This window comes from Centruroides vittatus, unplaced genomic scaffold, assembly GCF_030686945.1.
Source record: "Centruroides vittatus isolate TY-2023 unplaced genomic scaffold, ASM3068694v2 contig_575, whole genome shotgun sequence".
In the NCBI taxonomy this organism is placed as follows: Eukaryota; Metazoa; Arthropoda; class Arachnida; order Scorpiones; family Buthidae; genus Centruroides; species Centruroides vittatus.
In genome coordinates this window covers 1,644,032-1,665,500 of record NW_027122344.1, presented here as the reverse complement: position 1 = coordinate 1,665,500, position 21,469 = coordinate 1,644,032, and the positions used below count along the sequence as shown (strand labels likewise).

The following is a 21,469-nucleotide window of genomic DNA, read 5'->3' as shown; positions in this document are numbered from 1 at the left end:
AAAAGATAGTCATCTCTTTATTTAAATAAAAGACAAATTGCATTCTGGAAAAAAATTTTTATTTACAATTGAAGAAAAAATGTTCAGCAAGTAATGATGTAAAACATTTCTTAGTAGTAGACAACTAGGTTATAGGATGGTAATGTTCAGGAATTAAAGGATTATCTTTTTTAAAAACCATTTGTAATTTAATTTCATTCCTATTTTGTGGAAAAGTAGAATATTTATAAAATAAGTTAAATAATTTAATCAACTGCTGTTATAAATAGTCCAAAAAATTCTTTAAAGAAACTATTTGGAATCAAATCAAGACCTGTTGCAGTATAGTTTTTTGAGAGAATCAATTACTCTATTTAGTTAATCCATGATAAATTCTTTGTCCAAAACATCATTTTTAGACAATCTTTGTTTGAATGATAGGATATGTTTTATAAAACAAGCACTATGAATATCTATTATCTTGACATTTGAAACTTGTTTTCTTCTAAATCTATTAATTTTTAACCAAAATGCATCAGTAGGCTTACTTAATAACTTAAGTTGAATTCCCTGTAGGTATTTTGACTTTTATTAAATTGGAATAAATTCTTTTATTCCTAGTATATTCCTTTAAATTTTGAACTGTTGGGTTGCCTCACAAATAAAATACACTAGCATATTGAATAATTGATATTCTCACAAATAACAAAAAGGCTGTTGTAGATACCATATGGGGTGCAAAGAACTAGATTTAGTTATACAGACAACACAGAAATCCACATATAGCATGCATAGATTACAGGAAAGTATTCAACAGAGTCAAACATTTATGATTAAATAAAAAAATAACTTTAATATCAATATTATTTGATGTCATGTTTGAGTGTTCGATTATTCAGCTTCTGAACATTTCATTCAATAAAGAGATCTTAAACAGAACAAAATCAGCAGTTGACTTCTAAAATGACTTCTGAATAGTTTCCTGAGAGTTATTATATAGACAGGAGAAATTATTGGAAAAGTATTATCTTTCAGTTGAAGTTTAAGATTATTAATTAAAGCATGGATTGATGTACAGTAAATGATCAAGAGAGAACAAAATGCAAATTTTACATGTGTGTCTTTCAGGAAATATTGTGATGATAGATGAATTTGTCTGCAGTGTGCAAAGGCTTTTTCAGTTTTCAACATATCAATACATTTGCTAAGTTTAGATAGTGGAAAAGTTATTAGAAGAGTTCAAAATTTGCAAGTTAAAGTTAGCAGATAACGTGCATCCTTGCATAACATGCATCTGCTTTCTGTTTGATTTTTAAATACAGATATTCCATGGACTGTCTGCAGAAAACTGTGGTATTAAAAAGTATTTATTGTAATATTATTAAAGCCTAGAAGAAAATAATATTGGCTGTTTAAAATGCTATCTTTATAATTTGTTTTTTCATAAACAGTTTAGAATAGATAGATAATTTTGTTAAAGGCATTACAACTGCTAGAAGTATTTATTTATTTTATCATGAATATTCAATTCAATTCAATTCAATTCAAAATTTATTCGTAATAAGGCGATAGCCAGTTACAAAGGATGTTTTTGACAACAATCAATTGTTATTAATGTTAAAAAATACACTAGCAACAAAGTCAAACCAAGCATTATATTCACATTTAGTTACAATTATAATATTTTAATAACATCAATTAAAGTCATTTAACCTATACTGCAACTGGTAACTTTCTTCATACACATGGTTCTATAACATACAATACCATTAATTTATATTACTTATGTATTCAATGAATTTGTTACATTAAAAATTTGTGGGCATATTTATATAGTCTATAAATTATGTCTATCTTGGCTGTATGGAATATTTCATACATTGCTCTTTCATTAGTGCACCTTGTTAACATATGCAAGTCAAGATTGTGTGCTAGTTCCTTTGCATCTTTACAGCCACAAAACATGTGAAATTTTGAAATTATTTTTTGGCACCTTGGGCAAATACTCTTTGAAAACTCAATGAAATTATTATTAATTAATATTAATTCTTTGTTTATTCTGAGTTGTATGAAAAATCTTTTAACATTAAAAGCCAGGTTAGTTAACATGTAGTTATTAATAAATGGATACTCAAGAATTATGTTATACCAATCAGTTTTCTCTCTTGTGAATATGTCTTCTATGTCTTGTGATAAAGAGATTTCGAGCACATTTTGTATCAACATTTGGAAATGTTGTTCACTTATTTCAGGTAAATCTAGGAATATTTTAATAGAATATCCAAAGCGCTTTAAAATTTGTGCAATTTGTGACACCCAGTTTTTGCTTTGTACTTTAATCAAAGATTTTCGATACAATTGGTATAATAATACAGTTGAAAGATTTCGAGCGTCTCTTATTTTAAATAAAAATTTCATGTATCTCCTTATTAAAGTAGCACTCAATCTAAACCTGCTTAATTCCAGTCTTAACACGCTACCTGGTGTGTTGTAATCCAGCAAAAAAATCTTGCGTACAAACCTATTTTGGACAACTTCTAATTTTTGAAAGTTCGTAAGGCTCCAAATTGGGGCCGCATAGCCAATGGAATTCATTATTATAGAGTTAAACAGCCGGAAATGAACCTGGATGTTCTTTATCTTTGCCCAAAATTCTTCTTAATTAACAGCAATAATCCACCCGCTGGACGACCCTTTCCACACTTCCTCTGAGCTCCGCTGAACAACACCGTGTTTTCACGTTTTAACACCTCCTCGTCTTCTTTATTTAGATTAACAATCCAGGTTTCCGTGAAGCCACATATCGTTTGAGATTTTATATACTCTTTTACTGACTTTCTATGCATTTTCCCCCGGAGACCTTGTATATTCCAAAAACTAATAAATAATTTGTCTCTAACGTTATTAGTATATCTTATAAATGCAAAATTATTATTGCTAACATCATTGACTCTATCATCCAGACTTATGATAGAGTTTTGAACCAACTGTAAATTATTTCCAATTGAATCAGAATTAGATGTATTACACCTTATTTCCCCTTCCTTTCCTAACTCTGCAGTCAAACATCTCCTAAAAAATGATTTAATTGGATGATCTTATTTGAGGCAATATCGTACGTATATACTAAGTTATCTTTTATGTAATAATCATCTCGTACTATTATTTTTTTCCTGTTTAACTTTTCTAGTTTAATTCTGGCCTGTAAATGTTTTTTCCTTATCCTCGATCTCCTACATAAATCGGCAGTAAAAATTATTTTTTTCTCATTCTCACCAACTAAATTCGGTTTCGTTCTCCAAAATTCTTTAAGAATTAAATTCCTTATATTTACAGACTCTAGGATTACTTTAACAATAGGTTTATTATTACTGCTATTTAATTTAATTAATCCTTCTATTTCAACATTTTTTAATTCTAATTCATTATTAATAAATGAATTTATTTCTTGTAAATAATCTAGTGTTGCGAATGGATAATTTATAATAATTATGTTCTTTTTAGTCTTTTCATTTGCTAATTTGTCAAACTCAAATTCGAACATACCTTTAAGATGGTCATTAGTTTCCGATTTTTTATCCAATTCTTGTAGCTTATATCTAATTTCCGTCAATTCCTCTTTATAACACTTATTTTCTTCTTTCAATATATTTACCTCAGATTTAATCGATTGAATCTCGATATTTAACCGACAAAAATTATCCTGGATTAGCTCGTAAATAGATTGCAATGTATATGGAGATTTAACTGCAGTTTGTAATTCCGGTTCATTTACTGGTTCAAAATAATCACGAATTGTTGGTTCTTTCGTGAATACAGACGGTTGTTTACTCTCTTCTTCTATTTGGTGGTAATCTATACTTAAAATTTCTACTTGTTGGTTTTCTTTCTCCTCGTCCTTGGAGCTTTTCTTCCGAGGTCTCCCACGCCCCTTCTTTTGCATATCCTGATGACTTATTTGTTGTGGGGAACAGGGGAGAGGACCTGGATTGGGCTCAACTCCAGCAATTATTAACAATGTTATAATCAAATCCAGGGATAAACCATTCGCCAATTTCTCTATTTTACCGTCGAACATATTCCTCTTCCTTTGACACAATTGTATTTTAGTATACTAAGTATCAGCTACTTTCAAAAGTTCACTCACACACCAGACGAGCAACTCACATCCCCTTATCATGAATATTGGGTATTTGTGATTTGGCCTTTATTATATTATTTTCATCTTAAGAGAAAGAGTACTTTTTCTTTAATTCAGTTATTAATATTTCATTACACAGTTATTTTATCTTTCTATTCATTAGTTTTTGTTTTGTAAAATGAAATTATTTACCTGTGTGAAATTTAAGTTTTTTCCATTATATTATATTATTTTATTTTATTACATTGTAGGATAATTTATCCTATGAATAATTTGATAAACATCTAAATGTTTAATTAATGTTTTAACATCTAAATTTTGTTAATTAATTAAACATCTAATGTTTAATTAATTAACAAAAATCTCTTTTAAATGTTTAATTAATGTTAAATAACATTAATTAAACATTTAAAAGAGTTTACAAAATTATTACGTATATATAAAAGTTTTCCTAAAATTAAAATTTTTTACATTTTATTCTTTAGCAAGGCCTAATACAAAACGTGCTGAAATGTCTGGAGGTGTAACATCTCCAGAAAGATTAGCAAGGATGAAATTAAAGAGTACTTCACAGTCACAACGTAAGTAATTAACTAAAATATATTTAATATTTAAAGAATTCATAATTTTGAAACTTTTATTATTTCGTTATTTTAAAATATTTTATATAATATAATGTAACCAATATAAATTTTAGTATATTTATAATTACTTTTTTGATGATTATATTTAAATATTTTGATTAGAATTTTCATAAAAATGCTTATTTTAATCTTAGAGGAATATAAATATTTTTGTAGAATAGAAGTCACATTTGAAAATAATTTTACATATTAAAGTAGACAAAAATATCTTTATTTGCAGTGCATTGGAACTTGGTTAACTTGAATCAGTCAGGGAAAATTTTAGAGTTAGAAAGTTTCAAGTTATGACAGTTCAGCTAAAAATCAAGATTTTGTGCATTGGTTCCTTGGTGATCCATAATAAATTATCCATATGATAATTCCGTGGGTTTTATTATGTAGAATTGTTGTCAATGTAAATCTCTGTTTTTCTGAAACTTAAAAATGCTTAACTGAATCGGTAAACAAGCTACTGAGAAATTATTTTCCTAATTGTTGATCTGTTCATTCCAAGGTGTTTAGTAAATATATTGTATTGCAATATTTTGTTCCTGGAATTGATCTGTTTGTTGTATTTTATCACAAAAAAAGCACTCTATTATAATGGTTGTTTTTAAAATTTTGCCACAAAGGTTAAAATTTTTACATAGAATTGAAGTTGATAATTTTCTTTAAATAATTTATCAAAAATCCATTTATTTATTACATAATCTAGTTGGAACAATTTATCAGCAATCAAATAAAACAAAAAAAAGCTTGAAAAAAAGCAGGTTTGAATAGCAGTTTAGAGTATCTAAATCACACAAGTCATGTAACAGTGTCCCCCCTCTTTCTCTCACATGACACAATGTTTATTTTTAGTTATACATTGTTCTTGTCTTTATAAAAGGTTTCTGGTTAGTTTTTTGATGGTTAAATGTTAATTATTTTATTTAATAGAAAATTAAAATTTTGGAGAATTTATAGAAATACTATATCAAAACTCCATTCAAGATAAACAGTTCAATGAATTCGAGATAACCAGGTTCCACTGTATTTTTTTGCAACTATTATATGTATATATAAAAAGTATTAGTTGTAAAATTAAATAGAATTGTTATAAATTAAAATGGTAATGTATATAATAATGTATAATGTAAATATTTTTTTAGTTTTCAAAGCATATACGTTATGTATTGCTGCATGCAGTATTATGAACTTTTATAATTTAATTTTTAATGCTTACTGGAGAATTCTGAGGAATGACATTATCAGAATTTTATAGATAAAAAAGTAAAATAAAAATATTGTAAAATTTCAAAAAGAAAAGTTGAAATAATTAAATTTTGCAAATGCAAGTTTGATCTATTATAATTTTTTATTTATTTTTATTGTTAATTTTAAGATTTTTTTTCATTTATCATCATAGAATGTTTCATTTGGTTTCAATTCTGCTTTTTTTCATTACATAATTTCGAAAATTTTGTAAACAATTTATTATTCATTTTGTTATGGTGTCAGCAGGTACATTTGCTAGTTAATTCAGCTGAAATATTAATAATTTAAAAATTTTTTAAATTTAATTAATAATAATATGTATAGTCTTTTTCTTTTCAAATGTATTCTTCAATAGCTTATCAGCTATTGAAGAATGCATTTGCTAGATAAACATTTTAAGAAAAGAAATAAGCAATTTCATTTTTTTGTTCTTATTTTTATGAATTGAAAAATTTCTCTAATTTTGAAATGAATCACTATCTCCTTGCTGTATTTTTATTTTGCAATTCTCTATCTGTTTGATCTAATTGTAAATTAAGATAAATGGAGGTAGGTTTTTGGAAAAATTTGAAGATAATAAACTCCTAAAACATTACTTGTCAACTGCAGAATGTGAGTTTTTAAACAAGGTTCAATCAAGAAAATAACTTTGATAAAATTCATTTAAAATTAAGTTATATTCTTAATAAAACAGAAGGAAATTATCATTTCTGGATTATTTGAAAAGTTACAATGTTCCGTATGTAAAACATATAATTCCAATTTAGTAAAAATAAATTTATTTTCCTAATTTTTTAATTAAAGAACTGTTTACTTTCTGAAGTTATTAAAATAACACAAATTTATCCTTAAAATGATCATTGGCCTTGTAAGGACTTATTAGTTCATGCTGTTTAGTTTATTTAACTTTTTTCAAAAAGCTGTCTTTATCATTAAATTAGAACACACTTTTTTCTAGTTTTATGAAAACTTTAAATAAAACTGGTTGTAGATTTATCATGATATCATATTTCAAAACTAATATTTTTTATAAAGTATTAGTACTATGTTAGCTTTATGGAAATTTTTATTGGCAAATTGTAAAATTTGAATTTCAGTTGGATGAATTTCAATAGTATATGTGTTATTATGGAAGTTATAACTGGCAGTTTAAAAATGTATATGTTTATATATTTCTAATGATTAAGAATACAATGAAGCTATAGGAAATACATTTGGATATAAATTATTGTTTAGAAACTAGACATAGAAGATCTGAATTAGTACAGGATGATGATTAATAAATTTTTGAGACAATATTGAAGAAAAACTTATATTTGGTACTACTAAAAATATTCAATTAAGATTGTTTAGCTAGAACTATAATACAAAAAAATAATATAATAATCCAAGATAAGAATTACAGAAAATAAAGATGCATTTCTCTATGTAATCACTCTCCTCAAAACAATTTTTTAATAAATTTATATAACATTATATATCTTTAAAAATCTAAATTCATCTAGAGATTCTAACAAAAACTTGATCATCATCAAGTGAGAAGGAAATAGACATCATTATCTCTTTCAACCTTGAAATAAAGTATAAATGTGATTTTCTGCTGTGATATTTTGCGTGATCTTCAAACAATACAATATTATAATACATGTGATAATACTGAGTATATATAAAACTAAAAAACTACATACATCTTTGCTCATGCAGAATGTGTGAAAAAACCTTATGAAATTAAACACTAGCTCAAGAAATTGCATTAAGTCAAAACAGTATGAATGTTTATAGAGAAAGGAAATATACAGGGTGGGCCAGCGAAAACGAAACGGCAGAGTGTTCGTGTTCGTCCAAGCAAAGCGCTCGGACAGGTCGATTTTACTCTCGAGGGGACATCTTTTGCAATAAAGTTTTTGCGATTCTGAATATTAACTAAACAAACATTTTTTTTGAAATAAATGCTTGTTTAGTTAATACAAAATAAATGAGTTTTTAAAATTTTTTGTTGTCTGTTGTATTCAGAATCGCAAAAACTTGATTGCAAAAGATGTCCCCTCGAGAGTCAAATCGACCTGTCCGAGCGCTTTGCTTGGACGAACACGAACACTCTGCCGTTTCGTTTTCGCTGGCCCACCCTGTATATATATATATAGGAAAAAGCAAAGCAAACAAATAGCTGTTTCCTTATCTATTTTTTTTAATTCTTTATTACAAATTTCTTTTAATTTAACATTCTTTTTGTCTGTTTTAAGCTGGATGTCCAAATGAACAATTTCATCACACTAAACCAATACATAATCAGATAACTTCCATATGATTTGCACAGTTGGTAACCACTATGCAATTTGCACTTTATTTACATGATATCTGGCAGGAAGGAAGGAGAATAAATCAAATACAATCATTCTATCAACATATAATGGTGGATGCAAGGAGAGGGCTACTGGTGCTCAAGTCTTTCTATTGACAACAAAAAATAAAATTTATTTGTTTAAGCATTAAAATGTTATTTTGGAAATCATTTTTGATGACAAATTTGATTTATTGCACCAGTCTCAATATGATTGTTGTGCATGTATTAATGAAAGGTACTTAATAATTCAAATATTTTTCATTTTTGAGTTAGCCTTTCCTTTGGACACTTCTAGATCTGCCTCTGGCAAAATACCTGTTCTTTGTGGATAAAAATAAAATGAAACATTGTGTGGGATCACCAGGAGGTAGGATGAAGTTGTACCTCCTTTTTCTCAGTCAATAGGTCAGTAAAACCTGCCCACTGTCAAGGATGGCGGTTTCCGGTCTGGAGATTACTGTCCTGAGATATCGGGCTTAATTGTTTGTTAGGTCGAGTGGAGGAAGTGAGTGGATTCGTCGATAAGATCGTAGCGATATTCGAATAATCAACACCGCTTAACCAAAGAAACAGCGGTTTATTTAGACATAAGTAACAAATACAACTAAGCTTGCGAGTCTAACACTTCCGGTTCCTACCCTGGAGGGGGAATAAACACCAAGAGAGAGTTCACAAGTCTCTGCAATCATACCTGTTTGCTATGTTTAATGTATTTTCACCGGAGCGGTCTTCGGAGGTTCTTGTTCGAGAGGGTTGTGGGTGAGATCATTGGCGGGCTTGGATGATGGACAGATTTGGCTCCGGTCTCAGCACCCTATTGAAACTCAGCGGACATTCCCTTCGAGCTTTCGGCCTGTTATCTGTTCTCACCCCCCTTATGTACCCTGGGTCACGTTATCTCAGTTCTCCAATCACGATTGTTGATGACTAACTCTCTGTGACTCAAGATTTAGATCCGGATTGAAAGGAAGTGCTTTCCGATGGAGGAAGGATGAACGTCCGTTTTCTTCTGATATGGCTTTTGATATGGATTTCCACCGGAGGGGGTTGTTGAGGGACTGTCCATTCCGATGTAAGGGGGTTTGTTCGGTCTGGCCTCTCACAATTGATTTATTATTATTATTATTTTTTTCCTCTCTATATTTTCGATCACATTTTTATCAAAAATTTCCAGAAAATTATGAACTTAATGTATTAGTTTGTCATTTAATGTGTCCATTTACTGAACTATTTTGTAGAAAATGATGTCAAAGCATCTGATCGTGTTTATACTCATTGCTGATTGGCTACATCTGATTCACAAAATAAAGTTCATTTAGCTTGAAAATCTAATTGCATGCCAAAATTGCTCATTTGGATATTCAGCTTTATACTTAACACAGAATTGCTGGCCATTATGGATTCTCCATAATTATTTCTGATTTTCACCTGACTTTACATAGTGCAGATTCTTCTGAAATTATAATTTCAGAAGAATCTGCACTATCAACTTTCCATAATATATGGAAAGTTGATCAATGAATGGTCTCCTGCCAAAAACTATAGATGCCAGCTTATTACATACTCTACCTTTCCTTCTAGTCCACTGCAGTGCATTTTTAAAAACACTTAGGTTTTCATATTTCATTTATATTTGTCAAATAACAAAAAAATTTTGCTAAGTGTAAATTTTAAATTCTTGTTTTTAGACTAGTAACAATATCTTAACCATTTAAATCAGCACGTTTTGCACTTGTAATTGTAAGGAATACTTTCCATTATTTCATGTGTCATATGACACCAGAAATGGAAAATAATTCAATACATAAGTTATGACAAATGATTGTATTTGTGAATAAGAGTAAAGGGTACCATATTTCAACCTTTGTCTTGTTTGTAAATTCTACAATATAAACTCAACAGTGCATTTAAGATTAAGTAAATTAGTAGGATTTAAAAGACTGTATTCAAATGATCCAAAAGGCATCATAGCATTATTAAAGATGGTCATGGAGTAATATTGATGATCTATAATTTTGTTGTTTTTTTCAAGTGACCTCAAGTGATCATTGCCTATCTATGTAATCTCTTATTAAAAAAAAATTAAATATTCCAGTAAACACATTGTTGAAGTTTGTAAAAAGAATCTTATCCCATAATGTTTCCTTGACAGTTATACCAAAGACCATTTTTAATTAAACTGAAGGTATAAAAAAAATACTTGTTTTGCAAAGTTCAGCATTGCTTATGGAGGATGTGAAGACTGTCACTGTCATGCAACTTGTAAAAAGCATAAAAACTATGAAAAATAAAAATATTTTTATCATTGAGAAGGATGGCTGAACTCATAGAAAACTGTTGTTTGTCATTTTTTGTAGAGCATAATCTGCCTTTTTTCAATTTTTGACTATGGGGAAAACACTTGTATAGTAGAGAAATTCTATTGTGCAAGAATCAAAACTTCAACTTCAAAGTTATTTGATAACTTGTCTTTATCTTCTGATAAGGTTTGTTTTTCTGTAAATAACTTTAATTATTTTATTTTCTGAAATGAATATGCCAAAATGACTTATTTAGTTGGATTTAAGTTTGTACTGTACATCATTTCTTTGTATTATTACAAATTTTTTAAAATTTTATTATAAACTTCTCTTATAATTTTATTGAATTAGAAGTTTAATCTAATTATGTTTTATAAAATTAAGGAATTATTTAACTTTTAAGTATAAATAATAATAATAATTTTCAATGTACAAAAAAATCAAATTGCCGAATTTTAGTACATTTTAAACAGTTGTCTATTAAATGAAGTAGTATACTAAATACAAATTAATTTAGTATATTGTTACAACACAGAAAAGCTGGACAAGCAAAGAAAGTTCTTTATAATTTTGTATGACTAATTAATTAATATCAAACATTTAAATGTATTAAAATGGATAACAGTATATACTCACTAAGATATATTGAGAGAATATTGTATTTTACTAATTCTTACTTATAAAACATAAATCATAATATAATAATAAATCATTCGATAAAATATTTGTGAAACAATATTTCACTATCAAAATTTTAATTAGGAAAAGGAATTTTGTTCTTTAACCCGGTGCTCCTTGTGGTTGGATTTATAACATTATTACTCAAGAGTGACCATCGCACTCACCCTACTTATTTTCATATCTTTAATGATTTGTCTTGAGTAATTTTACTAAGATCAGGAAGTTTGTTATGAATAATACACATTTTAATATTTATTTTACTTTACTACAGTTAAAATGCATTAAAAGTAATTTTGATGTAGAAACAGAAAATTGATATCTAATCAGATGAATAAAAACAAATATGATATCTGAAATTATTGTTAAATTTAATTGTAATTTTTATTCATTCTGAATCTGTTTAGTCTGGATTTTTAAAATTGCATTGTTTGCATATTATTATCCAGTATCTGCCAATCACTGCAGTAGGCTATATTTTACACTCTTGGATACTGTTTTCCTATTCTTTTTTGGGGGGCAATATGCACACTTTTCTCTTGATATTGATGTTGACTGTGGAGGATCTGGTTTCTTTCTCAACACTTCTAAGATTTTCATGAAGAGATCCTCCCTCTCATTGTCTGTGAGGAAGGAGCCTACATTTTCTTCTTCTGACTTTTAATCGAGCCATTTCTGAAACATTTAATTACATTTTATGATAATACATATATACAATATCACTTTGTAATTAGAATTGCACAACTTCAAATGCAAATAAAAGGACACAGACTACTCACAAATGAACACTGTGCTAACTTGTCCAACACGACTGAAACAAAGGCGGAACTGAAAGTGTTAGTGATGACTATTATTTCTGATTCCCCAGTATCTTGTTAAATGGGTTACTTGCTAAAAGCTAGACAAATATTTGGCGTAAAACATCCAAGAAGCCTAAATTACAAGCATTTTAAAATTTAAACGTGAGTACAGTGCTCATTCTCAAGTAACAGTGAATTAATTTTTTGTTTGTGACATAAAATATAATTTTTTTTTGTTTTTAAAACACTGTAAATAACTCAAAAATAAAAATTTTACAGTTTTATATATAAATTAGAAATGTGTTATAAAACACATCATTATGAAAAATATGAAATTGCTTTTCCAGAAAGATTACATTGTGTATGTCAATTTCCAAAACATGTTAATTCATAAGTTATCAAATTAAATTTCTTTATTAATAATTAAGAACATTTTTATTGAATCAATTTTAAGTATAAAGGACTTTGAAATATCAGATGATCAAGGCCTGCTGCTAAGAGACTTGTCTGGTCTGGCTCAGATGTGTTGATTTCAATTCTGTCACTACTTAGCCATATAATTTTGACTTATCTAAATCTGTGATGAGCATGTTAAAATGTCACCTTAGTTCCTGTGAACACAAATTGAAGTTTTTAACATATCTTTCACAGATTTCTAATTATTTTGTATTTATTTTCAATTTTCTAATTAATGAAACCTTTAATGTTACTTGATTTTTAAGCATAAAAGAAAATATTCTTTAACTAGTATGGATTGCTTTTGAAGCATGCATTTATGGATTTGCTGCAGTTATGCAGTCTTTCATAATTGTTTAGCTGGAGAATGAAGTTCAAAACAGATGAATCTGTTATTTGATCAGATACACAGTAGAATTTTTAGATATCAAGTTAGTACCCATACTTAGTAAATAAGTTTGAATAACAATTGTTGTTGTTTTCTACAGTGAATTGTATAAAATTTTTTTGAATATTAACTGTACAAAACTTTGTGAACTTTTTTGGTTATCTGATTTGAAAAAATAATTATCCAAAAATATTAAGATTTAATTCACAACAGCATAGTTTGAAATAGCATTATCATGTGATTTGTTTTACAAACAGTGCATAATGTTTGGCCAGCTTTATATAATGAAAAGTAACTTTTAAAATCAAAAATTTTGATTTCTCTAATTTAATTTGATTTTTTACTTCTGCATGAATTAGAAATAAAATTAAATAAATGTTTAACATTTCATTAATTATCTCTCATCAATTTCCTTTCCTTTCTCCTCCTCTTCTAATTATTATAAACATACTTTACTTTACTAACTTCTTCCAGCTCTTCTTCAGACAATTTCTTGTGATGTACTTCTTCCTTTATATAAAGTTCAAAGTTCTCTTGGTAAGTTTTTAACGCGTTGCTGATTAATGCACATGCACTGCACATATTTTTAAATTTAGGCTGCATCAACTATTAAATTACCATATTGTTTATATGTTTTTAAATTATAATTTATTATACTATATTTAAATCAGTTTTATGTCAAATGTAATTAAATATATAAATAAAATTATTATTAAAGTTAGTAATTAAAATTACAGAAAAAAATCTAACGTTTTTTTATTTATTGTCTTATAAGTTCAGCCAATTATTAATATACTGTTATTAATTAATTAACTATCATTAATATACTGCAAGTCAGTTTACAAATATCACTAGATATTTTTAAATGAAAAATTATAGAATTTATAGTTAATATTTACATTTGTAATTTCATATCTTTGGTCTACAAACTAATAATCTGCTCATTGGAATAATGTTATAAGCAAAATAAACTATTTAATAATACTATTCAAATATCAAATAATGTTAAAAATTAACAAAATGGGAAAGGTGAGCTTGAATAATAATAATACTACAAGGTAATTATTAATGATACTACAATAATGAATATGATTGTAATTTTTGAAGGATTTATGTTTATCTTTCTGCTCTATACATGGTATTTAATAAGCAGCTAAACTTTTAATTTATTTATTGTTTTAAGTTAAGAAACAAACTATAGATTCTTGTTTAAGTGCTTCCTTACAATGATAAATAGTTTTGAATAGTTTGAAAGTTAATGTCTAAACAAAATGTATTATATCACAGTACTTTGTCTTACAGGGGTCTGTTAAAACCATATTAAAATTTTATATTTTTATTTTGTTTAAAATCCATCTTAAAAACAAAGCATTGACAAATATATCACACTAACCTTATGAGGCTTTGCAAAATTTTAACTTATCACGAACGTTTTCAGTCTCCTTAGGACCTTCTTCAGGTGCAATTCTAGTAGAGAAAACCTTTTTGTTCTAATTTCTGTTTCGGACGTGTTTCAATTTTTTGAACTTTCTTTTAAATTTAAACATAACGATATGCGCATGCGTCGGCAACTATAATGCCAAGTCATACATAGCCTGCCACGCCCTCAAAAGCTGTTTTTTATCCTTAAAATCGATTGAGAGGCCTTGGCGTTCTGCTTTAAAGTTCTCTAATGCCTCCAAATTCCTAAGTTGATGTATTTGCTGAGTTTGCCGGATCATGGTTGCCTGTTGTAATTCGGGTGTAATGCCGTTTTCACTGGTATATATGGCCAAGGCAGTATTGTTGTTGTTCTTCTCAATATCGGTTTTATACTCACAGAGGTGGTGTTTGAGCAATCTTCTGGTGGAACCGATATATACCAGATCCCTATTGAATCTGTCATCCCTGAGCGGAATTTTATACATTTCCAGCACTCTTTCGATGTCTGCTCGATTTTTCCCATTCCTAAGCATGGCGAATATGTCTGGTTTACGCCTGTAGGCTATTTTTGAATTAGTATATGTCTCAATCTCAATGTATGGCGCACATATGTTATAGTAATAAGATGGGGAGACACATCTTGCCACAGACTATTTTCTGGAGCTCTAACCGATTGATTTTCAGGTCGGTTTTCTTGTTTGTCTGCTATTTTAAATATTAACTTTTTGTTATAGCCATGGTTTTTAGCTACTTCTGCTATTCTTTTTATTTCCCTCCGCTGTCTTGTTCTTTATTACAGTGCGTATGGGCTCTTCTAGCAAGTGCTGTAAAGGCCACCATTTCGTAGTTACACAGATCATTAGAGTCAGCCGAGGTGTATAACGGGATAGCGCTCAGTTTACGGTATACCTTAGTATCACATCCGTTGCCATTAAAGGTAATACTAATGTCTAAAAAATGCGCTTCTTTATTGCTCATTTGTTCTAACTCAGTCGTAAGACCGTACGGATTGTTATTCGTAAATTCCTCAATTCTCTAACACATAAATTCCTCAATGTTCGGTTTTGTTTTCGAAATATATAAAAGATACATTGCATCCTCAATGTATCTTTTATATATTTTGATATTAGAGAGGTCCTCTGGGATGATTTTGTCTTCTAAAAGACGCACCACAATTTCAGCCAAGTCCCCAGATAAGGGGCTACCCATAGGTACTCCTCTTTTTTTGAAGGAACATCTTCCCATCCAGTTGGAAGCATGATGTGTAACAAAGAATATGAGACAGTTCCAGTATTTGTTTGTGGTCTGCACTGTTTGCTATCCTAGTCATAAGCCAATCTCGTGAACTGCAGAAACAGGGCTCCAGTTTAACCGATCGGTATAGTGTCTTAAAGTCTAAAATAGTAATCCAGACGCTTTCAGATGGTAGGCAGTTCTGTATAGCTTGAATTACCTGCATCGAATTGGAGACTGTAAATTGATAGCCTTCTAGATGTTTAGCTAGGAGTGTATGGATTTTCTGCTCTATTTTTCTGGTGGGTGTGCTGGTTTTGTCTAAAATAGGTCTAAGTTGCATCCCTTGTTTATGTCTTTTGGCATAGGCAAAAAGTCTGGGAACTACAGGTGAGGCTATTGTCGCATTGTCTAGCTGTAACTTTCTTGCTAAAGAAAGCACTCAAACAACACCTCCGTGAGCATAAAACCAATATTGAGAACAACAACAACAATACTGCCTTGGCCATATATGCCAGTGAAAACGGCATTATGGCCAAGGCATATATGAATTACAACAGGCAACCATGATCCAGCAAACTCAGCAGATACATCAACTTAGGAATTTGGAGGCATTAGAGAACTTTAAAGCAGAACCCTAAGGCCTCTCAATCGATTTTAAGGATGAAAAACAGCTTTTGAGGGCGTGGCAGGCTATGTATGACTTGGCATTATAGTTGCCGACGCATGCGCACATTGTTATATGTTTAAATTTAAAAGAAAGTTCAAAAAATTGGAACACGTCTGAAACAGAAATTAGAACGGAAAGGTTTTCTCTACTAGAATTGCACCCGAAGAAGGTCCTAAGGGGATCGAAAACGTTCGTGATAAGTTAAAATTTTGCCAAGCCTCAAAAGGTTAGTGTGATATATTTTATTTTTTTATTTATTAATTAACTGTATTATTAGGAACAAAACTGTATAAGCTAGCAATGACAGAAGTTGAACATTCACAATAAGTCCTAAAAGTACTGTGTAACTAGGGATTGCAATTGCTGGATCTCTCATCCAGGAATCCAGCTGGATCCAGCGCATTCTTCGGCCTGCTGGATCCGCAAATACTCTATTAACTTTCTAAATAATGCTGCAAAAGTCTACATTGTCGCGTTGCCGCTTTGCTATGTGCGCTATCGCTCAGCGGCAAAAGTGACGTTGCCGTTCAGTGCAACAAGTGCTACACCCCCTCTCTACACCACACCTCCCGCTCTTTTGCCTCTGCTGATCTAATTGCCAGTTGACTTTGCACTCTCGCTAAATAAAGTGTCTTCGCAGTAAATAAAATAAGTAACTTATCTCCTAGTCCTGATGCATAATTCTAATTTACGGTCGGTTGTGACGTCAATGAATCACGTGACGGAACGATTTATGATTATTTGATGACCCTGAAACCAGTGCCGTAACTAGGATGGTGCCTGCAGTGCCCAGGCACACGGAATAGACCCTGGGGCACAGAAATTACCTGGACCAAGTTTTGGTGCGTTGTTACAGATGCTCACACTGGGCGCATAAAAGGCTAGTTACGGCGCTGCCTGAAACCAACTAACATAGAGGCAGAAAGGGCCTCCTCCGCAGCGGGATATACATGCAGTTCATTAAGAAGTAGGTTGGGAGACAACACCATCAATTCCATTTGTTTCTTGAGATCCTACTTCCAGAAAAGTCAAAAAAATATCAGAAGTGACTGATTTAGTTTTATTTAATCCTTTAAAATACTTTATTCAAGACAAGACTATTATTTTAAAACTTCTACTCTAATTCTATTAAGTAAGAGTTTTTAACTTTTATTCTATAAGTGGTTAGTGGGCTAGGCTAGGCAATTTTATTGTGAAAATTAGTGAGAAACTGTGACTACCTAGTTAGTTAAATAGTTAATTAAATGAATGATTATCAGTATCTTAGATATATGATGATATGAATGTATGTGATTCATGATTGTGATAATAATAACTAACTACTAGACTACTACTAATTACTTACTCACTACTTTACTAACATGAATAATTAAATTAGTTATAAATAACTACAGACTTACATGTAGAGCCTATATAAGAAAACTTATAAGACTGATAGCCACTTAGCCACTGATTATCCGTCCTTACATTATTATAATATATTAATACAAATTAATTAGTAGAATTACCTTTGCTATTATTTAACTTAAAGATTACATTATAATTATAATCTAACTAAACATTTAAAGTTAATTATCTCTATCTCAAGTGTTAAACTGAACCAAAGTTAAGTTTACTACCTAAATGTGTAAGAAGTTTTACTGATTTATAGTGACCAGTCTAAATAATAAAAGTTTCTTAAGAATTTAAACAAAAATGTTTTATTTCTTTAAAAAAAAAAAAACATAAATTGCTGGTTAAATAGATAAATAACACTTTATTGCACCAAAAATACATCTGTGCTGGATCCAGCTGGAATGATGTTGGTCCAGCAAAAATCCAGATGGATTGAAAACACTGCTGGATTGCAATCCCTGTGTAACATCTATTAGCTTATAAAAATTATACAAGTAAATATAGATGTATGTACTATAATAATTGTGTGTTCCAAATATGTTAATTTTATTTATGTTTGCAAAAATGAGAAAGAATGTAAAGCTATATAAACATATAGTGTTAAATTTCCATTTTGCTAAGTTTTTATTGCATTAATTATTTTGCAAACAAATATAAATTTCTAGTAATGTCATTCATTAGTTTTTATATGAAATTGTTTCAAAAACATTTTTTACAGATTATAATGATTTAAAGACATTTTATTTGATCAAAAACAACTAATAATAATCATCAGATTCTCTCAGATTTCTAGCTGGTATTTTTATTTTAAAACCTAAACTCAAAATTTTGGTACACTTAATGAAAGGTTAAATATAAAAAATTGCAGGTGAAACAAACAAAATGTTAAATTGAACTTAAGAAGTTATAATAATTGTTTATGATAATGAAAAGTCATTGAACTAGTGTAATGTCTACTAGTTAGTGTCTAAGTTCAATGACAGTGTAGATAGTGTAGTACATTATTTTATCACAAGTTATTGATATATGGAAAAATAATATTACAGTAATAGAAATAAAATTGAAGTAAAGTGATTTAATATTTTTATTTTTATAGCGAGCAGTAGACCAGGATCTCCTTCTTCTAAGCTTAGTTATGCTACTTACCAAGGGGCAGGTGATACTGGCACCACTGGTCGTTCAAGAAGAAAATCTGGAATACCAGCTGTTACTAGTACCAGTAGAGAATCAAGTCCAACTCGAAATTCTTATAGTGGTATTTTAATTCTTTCATTTAGAATATATTTTGTTTTATTTTATTTTCAATAATAATAACAGTTATAATTGTCATTTTTATTTGTAATAGGTTTAGAGCGAAGAGGCAGTTTTCGCTCTAGATTACTTTCAGGTACTGGTGATAGGTATTCCACTACTGGTATTAACTGTAAGAATTTTCACATTTGTTTACATATTAAATATAATGCTATTTTTTACATTTATATTAATATCTTTTAATTATAGCTGATATTATGACAGCAAGAAGATCATTTCAACAAAATAAAGAAATTGACTCTACAGTTCCTGATATTTTGGTTATCATTATTATTTTTTTAATACTAAACATTTTTGTATAAATTGTAAATTTAACATTTTGAAAAAATGTAATGTTATATTTATATGGAATATAACATGTTTTAGCATATATTTACTTTTTCATCTAATTTGTTAATTGATGTTTTAATTAATTTTTAAATATAATCAGTTATATTTGACTTTGAATGATTATTTTAATGTTTGCATATTTTAAATGTTAAGGATATTTTTTATATGAATTTTCATATATGTAAATCTGTGTTTCATATTAATATATATGATATTATTTATACAGACTGCCCCTCCAATTCAGAGGAAGTATGGTGCTTTTGAAGATCAATCAGATGAAAGTGAGACGTCAAGTGTGTGTTCCGATCGCTCGTTTAGTGCATTTGGTAGAAATATAGATGTAAGTTAAAATCTTTTTTAATATATTTTCTAGTTAAATGAAATAATAACTGGAATGTTTGTTGAAAGATTATTTCATATTAAGTAATTTTTTTTGTTTTGTGTTTATCGGCTACAGATAATGTTCATGATACAAAAAGTATTTGTTTTAGCTGTTTGTTATGTTTGTAGTTCATTTTAATGAATGTACAGTACTGCTTGCAAGCAAAACTCTCACTAGAATTTGAAAGACAAAATCAATCAGCATGAATAAGATATATATCTATAATATACTGTGAGAGTTGGATGATAAGTAAGCTTTTACAAAAATAGTTTGATTGAGATAGAATACGGTGACCATTTGTAAAAAGTAGTAAAAATCATATATATATATATACATACAGTCAAACCTGTTTTTATGCGGTGGATAGGGACCGCATTAAAAAAAACGCATTAAAAAAAATCTTGCAAAACTTCACGAATGGCTGTAAATAATAGTTTTCGCAACACAATTAAAAAAATATTTTTTTTTATGTGGTCAACAGGGATCGCATAAAAAAAGTCTCACATAGAAAATAACTCAAAACCGTACGAAATAGAATTTATTGACAACAGATGTCAGCACTTGACTGCATCATCTGGTCTATCGTCTGTTTTACATATTTTTGTCCAGGTGGTGTTTTGTTGACTTAAAAAGTAAATTATTTCATTTTTTGCATATTCATGCAATAATATTACTATAATAAGTGCATTTATGCTATAATAAGTTTATTTAGCTATAATAAGTCAACGTGAGACATGACGAATCGCACGAGACTAGTCGCCAACTATACCGCACAAATAAAAAATCGCACAAAAAAAACCGCACAAATTAAAAATTCGCATAAAAAAATCACATATAAAAAGACCGCATAAAAACAGGTTTGACTGTATATATATATAAATTATTCATTATTCAACATGATCACCATTTACAGGGATATATTGTTCTAAATGTTTAATCCATTTTTTCCAAACAGCAAAGATGCTTCAAAAACCTGAAATCATCGATAATTCTTCATTTTTCTTACAGTCCAGACTTCTGATTGTTCCAAAAGTTAAAAATGATAATATAAGTTTAACACTTTTTATTGGAATCTGAATTTCAAGCTGCAAAACATGAATGAGTTAAGGAAAGATCAAAAAAGTTTTTGTATACAGAATGCAAAAATAGATTTAATGTTTGGGAAAATGTATCATTGTAAATAGTCAAAATGTGAATGTGTCTTGAAAATGAATGTTTGATTTAAATAAAAAAAAATGCTTTTTTCCAATTTTTTAAAAAACTGATCAAATTTAAGATCACAAAGAAATTGTATAGAATGATAGCACCACAGATAAACATAGCAGTTTTTAAAATGATATTTATGAGAAAAACATTATCTATGGTACTGTTCACTTAACAGAAGTTTTTGAGAATGGGGGAGAGAGGAAATTTTTGTACATTGTCCTCAGAAGGTAGTGTTTGTTTAACCCTTTCTCGGCTGGGGTACCAATCTGTCATTACCCTAATTGTTAAGCAAAAAGGCCAGGGTATCGATTGATCGTTACCCTATTAACAATCGATTTTTATAAAATTTATCGACAACAGATGTCAGCACTTGACGGCAGCGTCTTGTTTATCGTCTGTTTCACATATTTTTGTACAGGTGGTGTTTTGTTGACTTAAAAAATTTTAATTATCAGTTTTTTTCGTAATTTTTCATTTTCTGATAATTTTTTATTTCATTTTTAGCATATTCATGCAATAATATTACTATAATAAGTTCATTAATGCTATAATAA

The 21,469-nt window shown here is 29.0% G+C and overlaps 1 protein-coding gene across 12 annotated transcripts in view; it reads left to right on the top strand.

Moving 5' to 3' along the window:
- The window catches only part of LOC136979043 (CLIP-associating protein 1-like), a 196,749-nt gene that overhangs the window by 137,985 nt on the left and 37,295 nt on the right, over positions 1–21,469 (top strand). For all 12 annotated transcript variants that reach the window (XM_067274926.1, XM_067274923.1, XM_067274925.1 and 9 more), the window contains 5 exons: positions 4,606–4,701; positions 18,783–18,941; positions 19,032–19,109; positions 19,187–19,257; positions 19,554–19,667. In XM_067274926.1, coding sequence (XP_067131027.1) covers positions 4,606–4,701; positions 18,783–18,941; positions 19,032–19,109; positions 19,187–19,257; positions 19,554–19,667 — 518 coding nt within the window. The remainder of the gene's footprint in view (positions 1–4,605; positions 4,702–18,782; positions 18,942–19,031; positions 19,110–19,186; positions 19,258–19,553; positions 19,668–21,469) is intronic.